The sequence below is a fragment of the Chiloscyllium punctatum genome, chromosome 41 (genome assembly GCF_047496795.1).
Source record: "Chiloscyllium punctatum isolate Juve2018m chromosome 41, sChiPun1.3, whole genome shotgun sequence".
Lineage (NCBI taxonomy): Eukaryota > Metazoa > Chordata > Chondrichthyes > Orectolobiformes > Hemiscylliidae > Chiloscyllium > Chiloscyllium punctatum.
In genome coordinates, this window is record NC_092779.1 from 51,528,675 (window position 1) to 51,542,162 (window position 13,488).

Below are 13,488 nucleotides of genomic sequence, written 5' to 3' on the forward strand. Positions count from 1 at the left end.
ATCAGCACCTGTTAAGCAATAACCTGCTCCTTGATTTTGAATTTAAGTTCCACCAGGAGCCCTCAGCCCTTGATCTCATGACAATTGTGGTCAGAAAAGATGAACTTGAGGTGAGATGAGAATTCCTAACTTGACACCAAGGCAGCATTTGATATCTAAGAGAATGAGCAAAACTTAAGTCAGTCATAATTAGAGGGAATGTTTTCCACTGATTTGAAGTCATTTCTTGCATGAAGAAATATGATGATTGGAGGTCAGTCACCTTAAACCCAGGACATGACACAAGTTCCTTGGGGTAGTATTGAAGTCATGGCTATCTTCATTCATTCAATTTCAGATAATGAATCAGTCATGTCTGTATGCTGCAAGACTTCAGCATGGTGTGTGGTGGGTGAACATTTCTTGCTGTTTAAACAGCAAGAAAGTGACAATCTCCAACAAGGGAATCTAATCATCTCCACTTGACAGTCAATGGCTTTACCATCCCTGTATCAGCTCCTATCAACATCCTGGGAATGACTTGCTCATTTCCCACGAGGTTACAAAATCCAGGTTGGACTGTAGAAGTGTTTATAAGGCATTGGAATGTTTAGTGCACTCATTGAATCTGTAGTCAAACTCTGCCTTGCTTTATGTTTGATGTTTTATTGCTTTGGACTCAACATTTTAAAACAATCTTCCAGTATCGCAGTTGCTATAAGTTATTACATTGAGTTTTCCATGGCAGGAAAAGGTCTGGTATTGTACAGCTGTGAGATAATATCGAGTTGGAAATTGTTTAAATTGAAGAATACAGCGCTATTCAGCTTGAGTTTTATCCTTCTACTTGTGGAAAGTGACACCTCAAAAGTCTATATTGTAAAATTCTTTTGGGTTCCATTTTGCTTTTTGAAGACTTTTGTTTTATCTTTCATTTATCTTATTCATTTATTTCGCATCACTCTTAACCTATGCCTCGTAGTTCTTTTTAATACTTTCTCAATACTTGCTTTCCAACTGGCCTGGTATGAAGAACTAATGAACTTGTATCAACTCATTATACATTCCTGATGAAGGGCTTTTGCCCGAAACGTCGATTTCGAAGCTCCTTGGATGCTGCTTGAACTGCTGTGCTCTTCCAGCACCGCTAATCCAGAATCATTATATCATGTGACTTTTTTTTTAAACAGAGAATTGATGTGAGTTGAGTTGATTGGAAGCATCATAGTTTATTTTTCTTTCAATAGGCAAAGAGGAGACTGGAGCTGGAAGAAAGTGATCACCAGTACCTGGCTACTGACATTTGCACTCCAAAGGGAAAAGGAAGGGTTACAATGAGAAGCCCAAATAGTCCAAAAAGTAAGTTTAATATGATCTATCTTATTAAATAGAATAAAACTATTTACAAATTCAAGTTGGAATTCACGCTGAAGTTTTAGATTTTGTTGTAATGATTTGTTTTTAGTAAAACCCAAGTCTAGTGGGTCCAATAATTGCTGTAAATCTAATATCATATGTGACCAGAACACTGAAACTGCTGGGTTCATTTTTCTCAATTTTGTGCCAACGTTTTCCTATCAAAACGAGTTTTTGACTATTTTCTTCAGGCAGCTATAAAGCTCATTCAAGTGATTTGGATATGTTGTTATAAAGTTAGCAAGTTCAAACCTAAACTTTCATTGTTACAAGTTGTCATGCTTTTTATTGAGCCACAGAAAATCATTATCCCTTTGGATAGGGTTCAAACTTAACTTCTCCACGTGAGTGGTGATTTCCAATGAATAATTTATTGCATGGGACCTCTGCTTATTTTTGGAAACTGGAAATTTGAGCTGTTGATTTGGTTAATTACAGCTGTGTTTTTTAAGCTCTCTTTAACCTTTGAAAATTATATCAAAATTTGCAAAAAAAAAAGCAACTGCATTAAATGACTTGATGTTGTGTTCTAAATTTATCATCTTACATTTTAAAATCAACCTGCTCAGAGATATTCCTGCTGTGTGGGGAGCAGGTGGGGAGACAAACTGAGGTTACCTGATTCAGAAGTAGGGACACTATCACTGCACACAAGAGCTTCCTCTGATCTAAGTTAATTTAGAACTTGGTTAATTATGATTGGTAATGATACAGAAAATTTACCTTGCATGTTTCCATAAACAGCATATTAGTTGAATGGGCCAGTTACCCTGGTCATGAGGCAATTATTGGCTAGAACAAAGAAATTGCCTTGCTTTGAATTGTCATTATTCAGGTCCACTTGAACAAGCACCTTTTATTTTCAAGAGGTGATGTTAATTTATTTAAATCAACCTGTTTAGAGATGTTATGACACACCTCTGGAACAGTTGGAACTTGGAACCAGCGATAAAGGCACTATCTCTGACTTAGGTTATGTTAGACAATGGTAGTTAAGCAGAGATGATGTTTTGAGGGCTAATGGTGTGAAAATGTATGCCTTGACAGTGCCAGCAGTATTTCTTTCAGAAGGAACATGCTTCATTCAAAATTGAAATACAGTTGAAGTAGGAAAAGTTGACTATTGATTATTTCATAGCTGACCTGTCTCAGTTGTGATGTGTGAAATATCATTATGCTTAAGTGGGGTTAAGATGCATTGGAGAATAAATCCTCAGTTGGAAAATTAACTGTCACCTTTTATATTAACTTATTGTATCGTATCTTATTGAATGCCCTTGCAAGTTCAAGTGTATTGCATCGCATCTACTGGTTTACTTCTATTTACCCTATTAATTACATCCTATCAAAAATTTGAATAATTTGTTTCAAGCCTGTTATTAAAATGTTAAATTTGCCTGATCATACTGTGATTTTCGAAGCACTTCAAAGTTTCCTTAATAATAGATCCTAGAATTTTCCTGATGGATGATATGAGGCCAACTGGCTGATGGCTCCCCGACTCACTATTCATTTCTTGAATAGTGGTGATACACTCGTTCAACGAGCTAGTGCTAGAATCTCGAGGATTTTTGCACTACTGCCATCTTTCAGGACCGTAGTGTGTAGCCTTTGGGTCCTGAGGATGATTGGATTTTCATCTTCGGTTTCTCCAATACTTGCTTTTTTCCATGCTGATATTGGTGAAATTAACCATGTTAACCCATGGGATTGCCCTCTGTTTTTGGTATTTAATTTGTTTTCTATGAAGGCAAATATAAACAATCTTCAAAGTTTAAGCCATTTTGTCATTCCTCACAATTCTTCCTGACTCTGCCTTCCTTAAGGGATCCAAGTTTTCTTCAGTGTATAATGAGACTGGTTGTGAAAGCTCTTACAATCTGTCTTATGTTCCTTGTTTGTTTACTTTCATTCTTTTTCTCCCCCCACCTTTTGTCAACTTTTTTTGGTTGCCTTTTTCTAGTTGCTAAAATAGTCAGCCCTCAGACTACTATTCTTTACAACTTGTTGCAAATCTTTTCTTTTAATCTAATGTTTAACTTCCTTAAAACCGCAAATGACTTGAAACCTGGTCATCTTTGGACCACCGTGCTCTTTGTTAATGATATTCAATTTATGCAATGTTTGCAAGTATTGAAACATTTCCTTGCCTACCCCCCCATTATTGACAAACATTATATTATTGTCTTCATATAATTGTTCTAATTAAGTGTGCAAGTCCTAGCATTATAGGAGATGCTTTGCTAAGATTTCATTTTGAAGTATGTTGAGTGCACTCCGAAGGAGGTCATAACCATTTTCTTTATGCTAACTTTAAACAAACAACCTTCTGAGTAGTTGTCCTGTAGAGTGCTTGATTTGAGAAATTATTTCAAGAAATTTGCCACCTCTCGTAACCCCTCTCAATGCAGTCAATGTTCTGGTGGTTTTTGCACAGATTTGAAGCAGGCAGTATCTCCAGATACTAATCAGAATGGTTAATTCTCTAGTGATGTCAGATTTTATAAATATAAACCCTCAGTGCCTACCATTTGACAATTAGAATTGGCTTTATTGCGTACTTCAATGAGTGTAGTGAAAAGTTTGTAATGTCGCTGCTTTGGCGCCATCTTATGTACAGGATACCAAGGTACAGAAACGCAAGTGTTCGTTACAGAATTGAAAGGGTTAAAAAAAAAGTCTCTCATAGGAAAACCGTTTTAGAAAAAATGCCCAAATTACTCAAAGTCCAGTGGAAGAATAAAAGTTTCTTTAAGAAGTACTCAAATTATAGTGCTTTATAGTCCTTAAAGTCTATGTGTTTGGGTAGTCATAACAGCAAGTAATTGCCAAAAGGATGGGTTCAATACTGGTTGACAACAAAGTTGGTGTGCTTCACGATTTGTGACAAAATAATGGTTTAACCCTCAACTCTGTTGGAATGCGAGTAGGTCGTTGAACTCTTGTGCCTTCTTTGCAAGTTTGATTACAGAATTGTAGATGACAGAACATACCTGACTTGGTTCTCTTAAAAAGTTGCCTGCTATTCTCTCTCAGCCCTGAAGACTTTTTGCCTTAAGTATTCCGGTAATTCACATTTGAAAGTTACAGCTGAATGCATTTCCAGCATCCTATCAAGCGTTGCTTTTCAAGTTGTCATATCACTTTATGTAATAAGTTTAATTTTGTTACTAACCTTTCTATCTGTTGCCTTCAACCTGTGTCCTTTGCTTACTGACCGTTAGATCAGTGGAAGCAGTTTCTAGAGTTTCAAATTCAAACTATCAATTACCGATTTTTGTATGACTATTAAATCTCCCACGGACCACCTCTGAGAAGAATCTCAGATTGTCTCATCTCTTCACGTAATCAAACTCACTTGTAGCATTTTAGTGAAGCTTTGCTAAGCCATAAAATCCGATCCAAGTTGTGTTGTTCAGAATTGACATATTTCTTTACTTCAGACTCAACTAGTGATTTATAGAGGTTTAACATAACATTCTTCCTCGAAAGACAAAGTTTAAAATTCAATGCTCCCAAAACCTTTTGTTCTGAGCAGCCTTATCTTTTTGTCCTGCAAGACTTTTGTGTACAAGTCCAAAAATTATTCCTGCATCTCTTTACATTACAACTATTTAGCTTGTATTGCCACTCTTTATTTGTCCTTAGAAAATACATTGTCACAATTCTCTACATTAAATTTAATAACCCTTTGTGTCTGTCGACTTAACCACTATTTCCTTCAGTCCCTATTGCACTCTGAATTTCATGGCTTCTCTAAAGTTTTGAAATTATGCCCTGTCTGGGTTATCAACATATATCAAAAAAGACAGTGGTGCCGTGAATCTCCATGTCTATGTTAGACTTCCCTCTGCTTTCTGTCCTTTTAGTTACTATCGTTACAGACACTATCCCTCTAATTCACATTGGCTTTTATTTTGCTGATGTCTATTTTGGTGATACTTGTGCAATACAAATCAACTACATTGCCTTCATCAAGCCTGTCTGTTACTTCAAATAATTAATCAAGTACTATTTGGTTGTCATTTTTAATCCATATTTTGCTAAGTGTCCATTAATTTTGTCTGGGACAAACAAGGAATACGCCATGCAGTTCTCTAGCATTCTGGCACCATCCTAGCATCTAAGGAGCATTGGAAGATTGTGCCCAGACCCTGTGCTGTTTCTACCTTTTCACTACTTGTGCCCTATTTGGGTAAGCTATTTACCTTGAGCATGATGAATCTTTCATGTGTCCCCTCTTCCATTTCCATCCTACCAAATTGTTTAACTCCTCTTTCTTTAATCTTGACGTTGGCAACATCTCCAGTAAAGTCAAATAGTTTGTTTTTAGGCTGCCAAACACTTGACAACACCTCCTCTGAAATTTATTGCCATCTATTTTATTTACACTTTTTTCAGCACGCAACTTACCTTCTTGTTCTTTTGCCTCTTCAACTTTTTTCTTGTTCTTCTCGTGCTGTATTTTGTTTGTATTTCCCTCAGTTCTTTGAATTATGAATTGATTGTCCTCCTTTCTTCTGTTTCTTTGTATTCTCTCTACATTTGGACATCTTGGGAGGTATACTTTGGATGCACTTGCTCCATTTTCCTTGCTTGTATCTGAGCCACCACTACTTTCGAAGACTTTCCCTAGCTCACGGTGATTTTTTTTTTAACCTGTCAAATTTTAATTAATTTTGTTTAATTTTAGTCCATGAGGCACAGATCTTTTGGTCAGATCAAGTTACCCTTTTCCTGGTGGCTTTTTGTTTTGAACGTCTGTTCCTGGGTGGTCTGTGCCTTGAAAGACATTTGGCTGAATGGAAATTTTTTTTTTTGATTAAATACTTTGGGCTTAATGTTTGTTAAATGGATTGCCACCCTGCCGATCTTGTGGTTTCTCCTTTAGACTGCTTACGATGAATTTAAAGGCCAATCCTCTTTCTCTATTCTCTTCCCCCATTCCATAGAGGCAAAAGTCTTAGAAGCAAAAATGCCCCACCATTCCATTAGATCATGACTGATCTAATTGTGATCTCAGTTCCACTTTCCTATCTACCCTCAATCCTCAACTCCCCCTGTCTCTCAAAAATCTAATTTAAATTAATTAACTTTGTTCAAGACCCATCCTCCACTAACTACCTTCTATGGAAAATAATTCTTCGAAGGGAAATAAAACTCGTCTGTCTTAAAAGGAGACTTTTTTTATTTTTAAAAGATTTTAGTCCCTTGTTTTAGTCTCTCTCACACAAGGAAGCATCATCTTGATAGCCACCCTATCCAGTTCCTTAAGCTACTTGTGTTTCAATATGATTACCTGTCATTCTTCTAAACTGCAGCTGATATAGGTCTAACCTCTTCAACCTTTCTTCGTAATGTAAGCACTTCATCCCAGGGAGGAAATGGAGTCTTCAAATGTGTCTTCTTTGAACTGCTTCAAAAGGCTTTTTTTTCTAACAGACACCAAAACTGTATAAAACTGTAAAACTTCCCTGCTTGTATATTGCATTCCCCTTTCAATAAATAATATTCTATTTGCTTTCCTTATCACACGCTGAAACTGCTATTTACATTTTGGTTTATGTACCATGACACCCAGATCCTTTTTGTACCAGCAAATCCTGACATCAATTTCTATTTAAATAAAATACTTGTATTTTGCTGCTGTTCTTGCCACAAAATGTTCTGTAAGTTTGAATGCATCACATCTGTGTTCTCCTCTATCTACCACAAATATTAATTCCTCAAAAAAGCTCTAATAGATTAGTTAAACATTATATTTCCCTTTCACAAAGCCATATTATCTCTACCTAATCAAATTAGATATTCTAAGTAGCTTTCTATAACTCATTAATAATGATTCCTGGAATTACCAAAGGACAGGTGTTAGGCGAAATGGACTACAGTTTCCTGTCTTTGAGTCCCTCCTTAACTGAAGGTGATACATCAGCTAATTTCCAATCCAATGGTATATTCAAGAATCTTAAGCAAAACTATTTTATTATCTATCATATCTATGCGACTGAGTGCTTGAGAATATAAAGCTGATTTCGTTCATTAGTTTTGAAAACAAGGTAATGAACTTTGTGCTTTTCACGTGAGACACACTGAGCATGTCAAGATGTATTTTCTTATGTCGTCATTGGTGTTTGTTTTGGTCAAGAATTTTACTAATCCATTGAGTTTGATTTAACATTGTTTTGACGAAAAATATACTTTCACTGTATCATTCAATTTAGGAGGTGGATGGTATTGGATGAGCAATAGGAAGCTGTATTGGATGATCTTAAATATTCTAGGTTAGAGTTGAATTAAGCTATTATCTGAGCTCTAGTTTTCTTCTGGGCTATGAGAGCCAAGTTGTTGCCAAAAGTACAAGGATTTCCATTTCTCAGCACTTTTATGATTGAAACATGTCTACTTATGGAGGATCAATTCCGTGGGTAAAAATTGGATAGCTGTGTGTAAATTAGAGACTTGGTCACTTTGCACTAAAATAAACGATTCAAAGCATGATGCCCTTTTGATAGTGCCCTCAAAAAGGAATCATTTCTCCCATTGCTACCCCAAGACTGAATAAACCTTACCAGACAGACAGGTGAAATGGTGTAACTGAGAGCATTTTTGGGCAGCATGTTTTTTCTATTGGACTCTTTGCTTCCATTTCAGGGTGTGCATTTCAGAATGCAAAAATAGATCTCACTAACTTATAGGGTGCAGACTAGATGAGCAATAGGAAGCTGTTCCCATCTGTTACTTTGTTATTATTAAGTATTTGCATAGTTTCATGAGCTGTGATTAACTTTGTCAAAGTGACGCCCATGTTAGTGGATCTTCTTTTATTTAACTAGCTCCCAGGTCTCCATCAGAGAAAACTCGCTACAATACATCACTGGTTCCACTCACAAAGAATGTTGTTCAACTCTTGAGCCAGTCTTCTGATGGAGTGTTGGACTTAAATCGAGCAGCAGAGGTCTTAAATGTGCCAAAGCGAAGGATTTATGACATCACAAATGTGTTGGAGGGTATTCATCTCATTGAGAAGAAATCAAAAAATAATGTTCAATGGATGTAAGTTTTTTACTTTTTAATTCCTGTTCCTTAATTTTGTCTTTCAACTTGGATACCTACATTACCTTTCATGTGGAACTTTGCATCAGTTTATTAAAATGTGAATACTTCAGAGTATGAACACTTGAGCTATGACAACCTAGCTTGTTTTAATTTTTTTGTTTCATTTCGAGTTGACAAACTTACTGTTCAAAATGTTCTTTAAGAATACAATTGATATAATAACACATTGAGAATAAGACCAGGAGATGGTCATTCGGCCTTTTGAGTCCGCTCTGCCATTCATATAACTCTCCAACTCACTACCCTGTTCCTGCTTTCCACCCTATGATCTCTTTAGTCCAAAGATATGTCTATCTCCTTGAAAATATTCAATGTTTTGACTACAATTGCTTTCTGTGGCAGAGAACTCCACAGGTTCATCACTCTCTGGATGAAGAAACATCATCTTGTATCAGTCCTAAATGGCTTACATCATATCCTTAAACTGTGACCCCCTAGTTCTGGGCTTCCCAGTCCTTGGAAACCTTCCTGCATTTACCCTGTCTAGTTCTGTTAGAATTTTAGATGTCTATGAAAACTCTCCTTGTTTTTCTGAACTTGAGTGCAGAATGCCAAATGATGCAGTCTGTCTTCATACATCAATTCTGCAATCCTAGGAATCAGTCTAGTTGACTTTCATTGCCCTCCCTCCATAATTGGAACGTCATCATCGGATAAGGAGACCAAAACTGCATTCAGTGCTGAAGGTGTGGCCTCACAAAGACTCTGTATGAGTACAGTAAGATATCCCCGCTCGTGAATCTGAATACTCTTGGTCCAAAGGTGAACATACCATTAGCCTATTTCACTACTTGCTGTACCTGCAAGCGTGCTTTCAGTGACCGGTATGCAAGGACATCCAGGTCTAGCTGCACCTCCCCCTTCCCAATCTATTGCCATTCAGACAACCTGCCGCCTTGTTTTTACGACCAAAGTGGATAACTTCACTTATTCACATTTTACTTCCTCTACCATGCATTGCCCACACCTTTTGATCTTTCATCCATTAGGATGATTGAGCTTGTAAAACTGGTATTGTTGTGTTGAAATCCATTTTATTTGCTTTTTAGTACTTTGGAGAGGTAATTTATTTTACTTTAAAGGGTAATCTCATTTCCTGTAGAATGTATGCTGCTCCTTATATTGTCAAAGCCGTCTGTAGGTACAGCTTGCATCTTTGGCAAGAGATAAGTAGCAGAAATAACTGATCATTTTAGCTCAGTTGGCTGAATGGCTGGTTTACAATGCAATGTGATGCCAGCACTGTGGGTTTGATTCCCATATCGGTCAAGGTTACCTTTTCAATCCCTCCCCTTCTGGTATGCTGACCTTCTAGTTGGACCACCACCAATCGTCTAGCGGGATGTCAGTGAGTTGTATTGGCAAGGCCAGCATTTGCTGTCTGTCCCTAATTGAGGTTAAGAAGGTGGTAGTGAGCCACTGTAGTCAATGATACAACTATATCCACAATGCTGTTGGGGTGGAATTTGATAAAATGGCAGTGAAGTGTAATATATTTTCAAGATTGGCTAGTGTGACCTGGATGTGAACATGGAGGAGATGGTATTCTGATATTCCAATTGCCCTTGTTCTGAGGGATTTTAGAAGTCACTGTTCCTGTTAATGGTATTGAAGTAACTTTGATAAGTTGAGGTAGTGCATTTTAAACTTATTTCTCTTCCATCATCATGTCATGTTTGCAGCACCATTGCTGCATGAGACAGCATCTCGCCACATTTTCAGGGTAAAACAAGAAAAGCTGGGAACATATGTAAGAATGTGAAACATAAATAAGAGCAGGAGTAGGCCATTCAGACCCTCAAGGCTATCCAATCATTCAGCAAGGTCATAACTGATCTGCACCCAGCCTTAACTTCTCTTTAGCTCCATTCCTCGTAACTCCTCTGCTTTCCTTCAAATTGATTTTCCTTGGGTACAAACTGGTGAGGTCAGTGTGTAGCTACGATCCAAGTCGATGCGCCATTTGTGGAATGTTGGAGCAGCTGAACACGGAATATTGCCCTCAACTCCCCAAAGTGGCAAAAAAAACTATCTCCCTAAGTACTTTGTGATCTAGCCTCCACAAACCTGTGGGGTAGAGAATACCAGTCACAGCCTTCTGGAAGATGAAAGTCTTTTGTATCAATGTGCCTGTTTATCTGTAAATATGTCCCCGTTATTTAGTTAAATGGTTAACCTCATGAGTGGAAACATCTGCTCAACGTGTATCCTGTCTAGCCTCACTCAGATTTGAGTATGTTTTATTAAAGTCACTTTTCATTCTCCTAAACTGTAATGAATAAAGGCCTAACCTGTTTGTGTTCTTGATGAGTTAACCCCTTTTATGCCAGGAGTCAGCAGTGATTTTTCTTTTGAACTGCTTCCCAAACCAGCATATTCTTTATTAAAAACTATCTAGCTTTTCAGTGTTACTGAGTACCGTTGTAAGAATCTGAGCCTTGTTATTGGTCATGTCCATATTTCTATATCAGAAACTTGAGTTATAACAGGACATGGAATTTGCTGTAGATTATATGGAGTAGGCTTCTGTCCTAATCCAGCATTTGTAGCCATGTATTCAGAGACTCTGTTGTGCACATGCTTACCCACTATACTGCTATGGATGAACTGATCAATGAGAGTTTAGCATGTCCCCCAAGAAATGAGCTGAGATCTTTATGGCTGCATTGTCCTGTATTGTTGGATCCTGGCTTTTAGCTTGCTATAGCTAAAATATTTCACTGTTGTGGTTCTGTTCGCCGAGCTGGGAATTTGTCTTGCAAACGTTTCGTCCCCTGTCTAGGTGACATCCTCAGTGCTTGGGAGCCTCCTGTGAAGCGCTTCTGTGCTGTTTCCTCCGGCATTGATAGTGGCCTGTCTCTGCCGCTTCCGGTTGTCAGTTCGAGCTGTCCACTGTAGTGGCCAGTATATTGGGTACAGTGGACAGCTCGAACTGACAACCGGAAGCGGCAGAGACAGGCCACTATCAATGCCGGAGGAAACAGCACAGAAGCGCTTCACAGGAGGCTCCCAAGCACTGAGGATGTCACCTAGACAGGGGACGAAACGTTTGCAAGACAAATTCCCAACTCGGCAAACAGAACCACAACAACGAGCACCCGAGCTACAAATCTTCTACCAAACTTTGAAAATATTTCACTTTTGGTCACTAGCCTGAGTGACTACTGCGTTCGGTCTGGGATTCTCAACGTGCAGGTAGTTTTGGGCTCCGAACAGTTTAGTTGATCTCGACGCAACCACCAGCTTATGCTCAAACAAAATGACTGTCAATATGACGAGCAAGTTCTGTGACATTGCACTGTAGCATGACTTATAAACATGCTCTGCAGTGAACTCAGTGGTTCTTTTTGCTCTCAGCTGTGACATTTTTGGTGAGCAATTACAATCATAAAGGAGCTCCCTGGCAACTATTCTTCTTATAAGAAATAGGCTTTATCCATAGATATTTCCTCTGGAGCAGTGGATGTTTTTTTGGGAAGTACTACTTTGACTTGTGCCAGGGTCTGATTAAAGAACTGGATAAAAGCTCAATACCGCAGTGAAATAGATCTTCATTCTGAAGCACTTCAATCAAAAGATTGTAGCATCACACTGTTACTGGATTGTATGGGAAAGCTGCTGTTCTGTTGGGGAAAAATGAAGGGTATCTTTCAACAGTTAGTTTTGTCTGTTTCACATCAGCTTCCGTCACTGGGAATTGGGTAGTGTTTTTTTTAAGAATGGAAATTTCGAAATTTCCAAAGTTGCTAATTGTCTTGGTGCTGCTTTCTGCAGGGGTTGCAGCCTGATGGACAATGATGGCATGCTGAAGCGATGCCAGGGTCTGAACCGGGAGGTGGCTGAGCTTAACCTGAAGGAGAAGAGGTTGGATGACTTGATCCAGAGCTGTGCCTTGGACCTCAAAAAGCTAACAGAAGACTCAGAAAACCAAAGATATCCTTTCCGATTTGGTGTTCAAAGTGTTTTCTTTTTTTAAAAAAAGGATTTTGGAAAATCTGGTGCAGGCATGATGGGATTTAATGTGTTGGATGATTTGTGAAGATAGTGACATTATTGTAATAGATTTGCCAGTGGCTTTTAAGGCCTCATCAGTAAAGTTGGAGTGCACAATCAGAGGACTGAGTGAGATGTAAACAACGAGTAGAGAATTTTAGTTCATGTGGTAAGTTCTGTTAGCCTTTTGCAAGCTTAAAAATTGAATCAAGCTCTGACACACAGGTAAAACCTTCAAATAAGTAAAATTACCTGGTAATGGTAGACATTATCAGTCAGCTGGAAGAAGTTGGTTCAAAGTAGTGGGAGGCTAAACTAGCTCGTCACTGGTGACTAATGGAATTTATCTGCACTAATCAGGCTTCAGTAATTCGAAGGCTTATTTATTTGAGGCAAGTGAAGTAAATGTAAGCATAGCAGTTTTGTCTTAATACAGTGAGGCACAGATGTATCAGTGAGACTGAGAGCTGTTTTCTTTTGAGAACAAGACTAAAGGGATTAATTTCTGGGTTGGCGAGATTGTCCTATGAGATTGAGACTGGGTCTGTATTTCTTTTGTATTTCAAAGAATGGAAGGTGGATTTTGATACAACATGGGGTAAACCCTCCTGCTTAATTTAAACCAGCAGCACAGAAAAGATTTATCCCGTGCCGTAATTTGAAAGTTTGAAAGGCCAAGAACTATTTTAAATTCGAGAGGCCAAGAACTAGTTATAGTAAAAATTAACAACTTTATTTCTTAAATATAACAGAATAATAACTAACAACTATTTACAACTCCTTCCTTTAACCTATCTTTTACTTTCCCTTCTACAATACTGGTCAGATAAAACCATCTTATCTCAAAACTAGGCAGCTTTTGGTTCTTCACTGCTATCCTGTCTTCTAGGGGATTCTGCTTCATAGGTTACTGATGGATAAAGGTACCTTTTACACAGCTGCTTTTTGGGTATACTCCACATGCTGGTGGTGTGGCAGTTCTTC

The 13,488-nt window shown here is 38.0% G+C and overlaps 1 protein-coding gene across 2 annotated transcripts in view; it reads left to right on the plus strand.

The window, feature by feature from the left end:
* LOC140465065 (transcription factor E2F3-like) overlaps nt 1-13,488 on the plus strand; it is a 67,039-nt gene that overhangs the window by 33,925 nt on the left and 19,626 nt on the right. For both annotated transcript variants that reach the window (XM_072560911.1, XM_072560912.1), the window contains exons 2-4: nt 1,227-1,338; nt 8,229-8,448; nt 12,286-12,444. In XM_072560911.1, the coding sequence (XP_072417012.1) occupies nt 1,227-1,338; nt 8,229-8,448; nt 12,286-12,444 (491 nt within the window). The remainder of the gene's footprint in view (nt 1-1,226; nt 1,339-8,228; nt 8,449-12,285; nt 12,445-13,488) is intronic.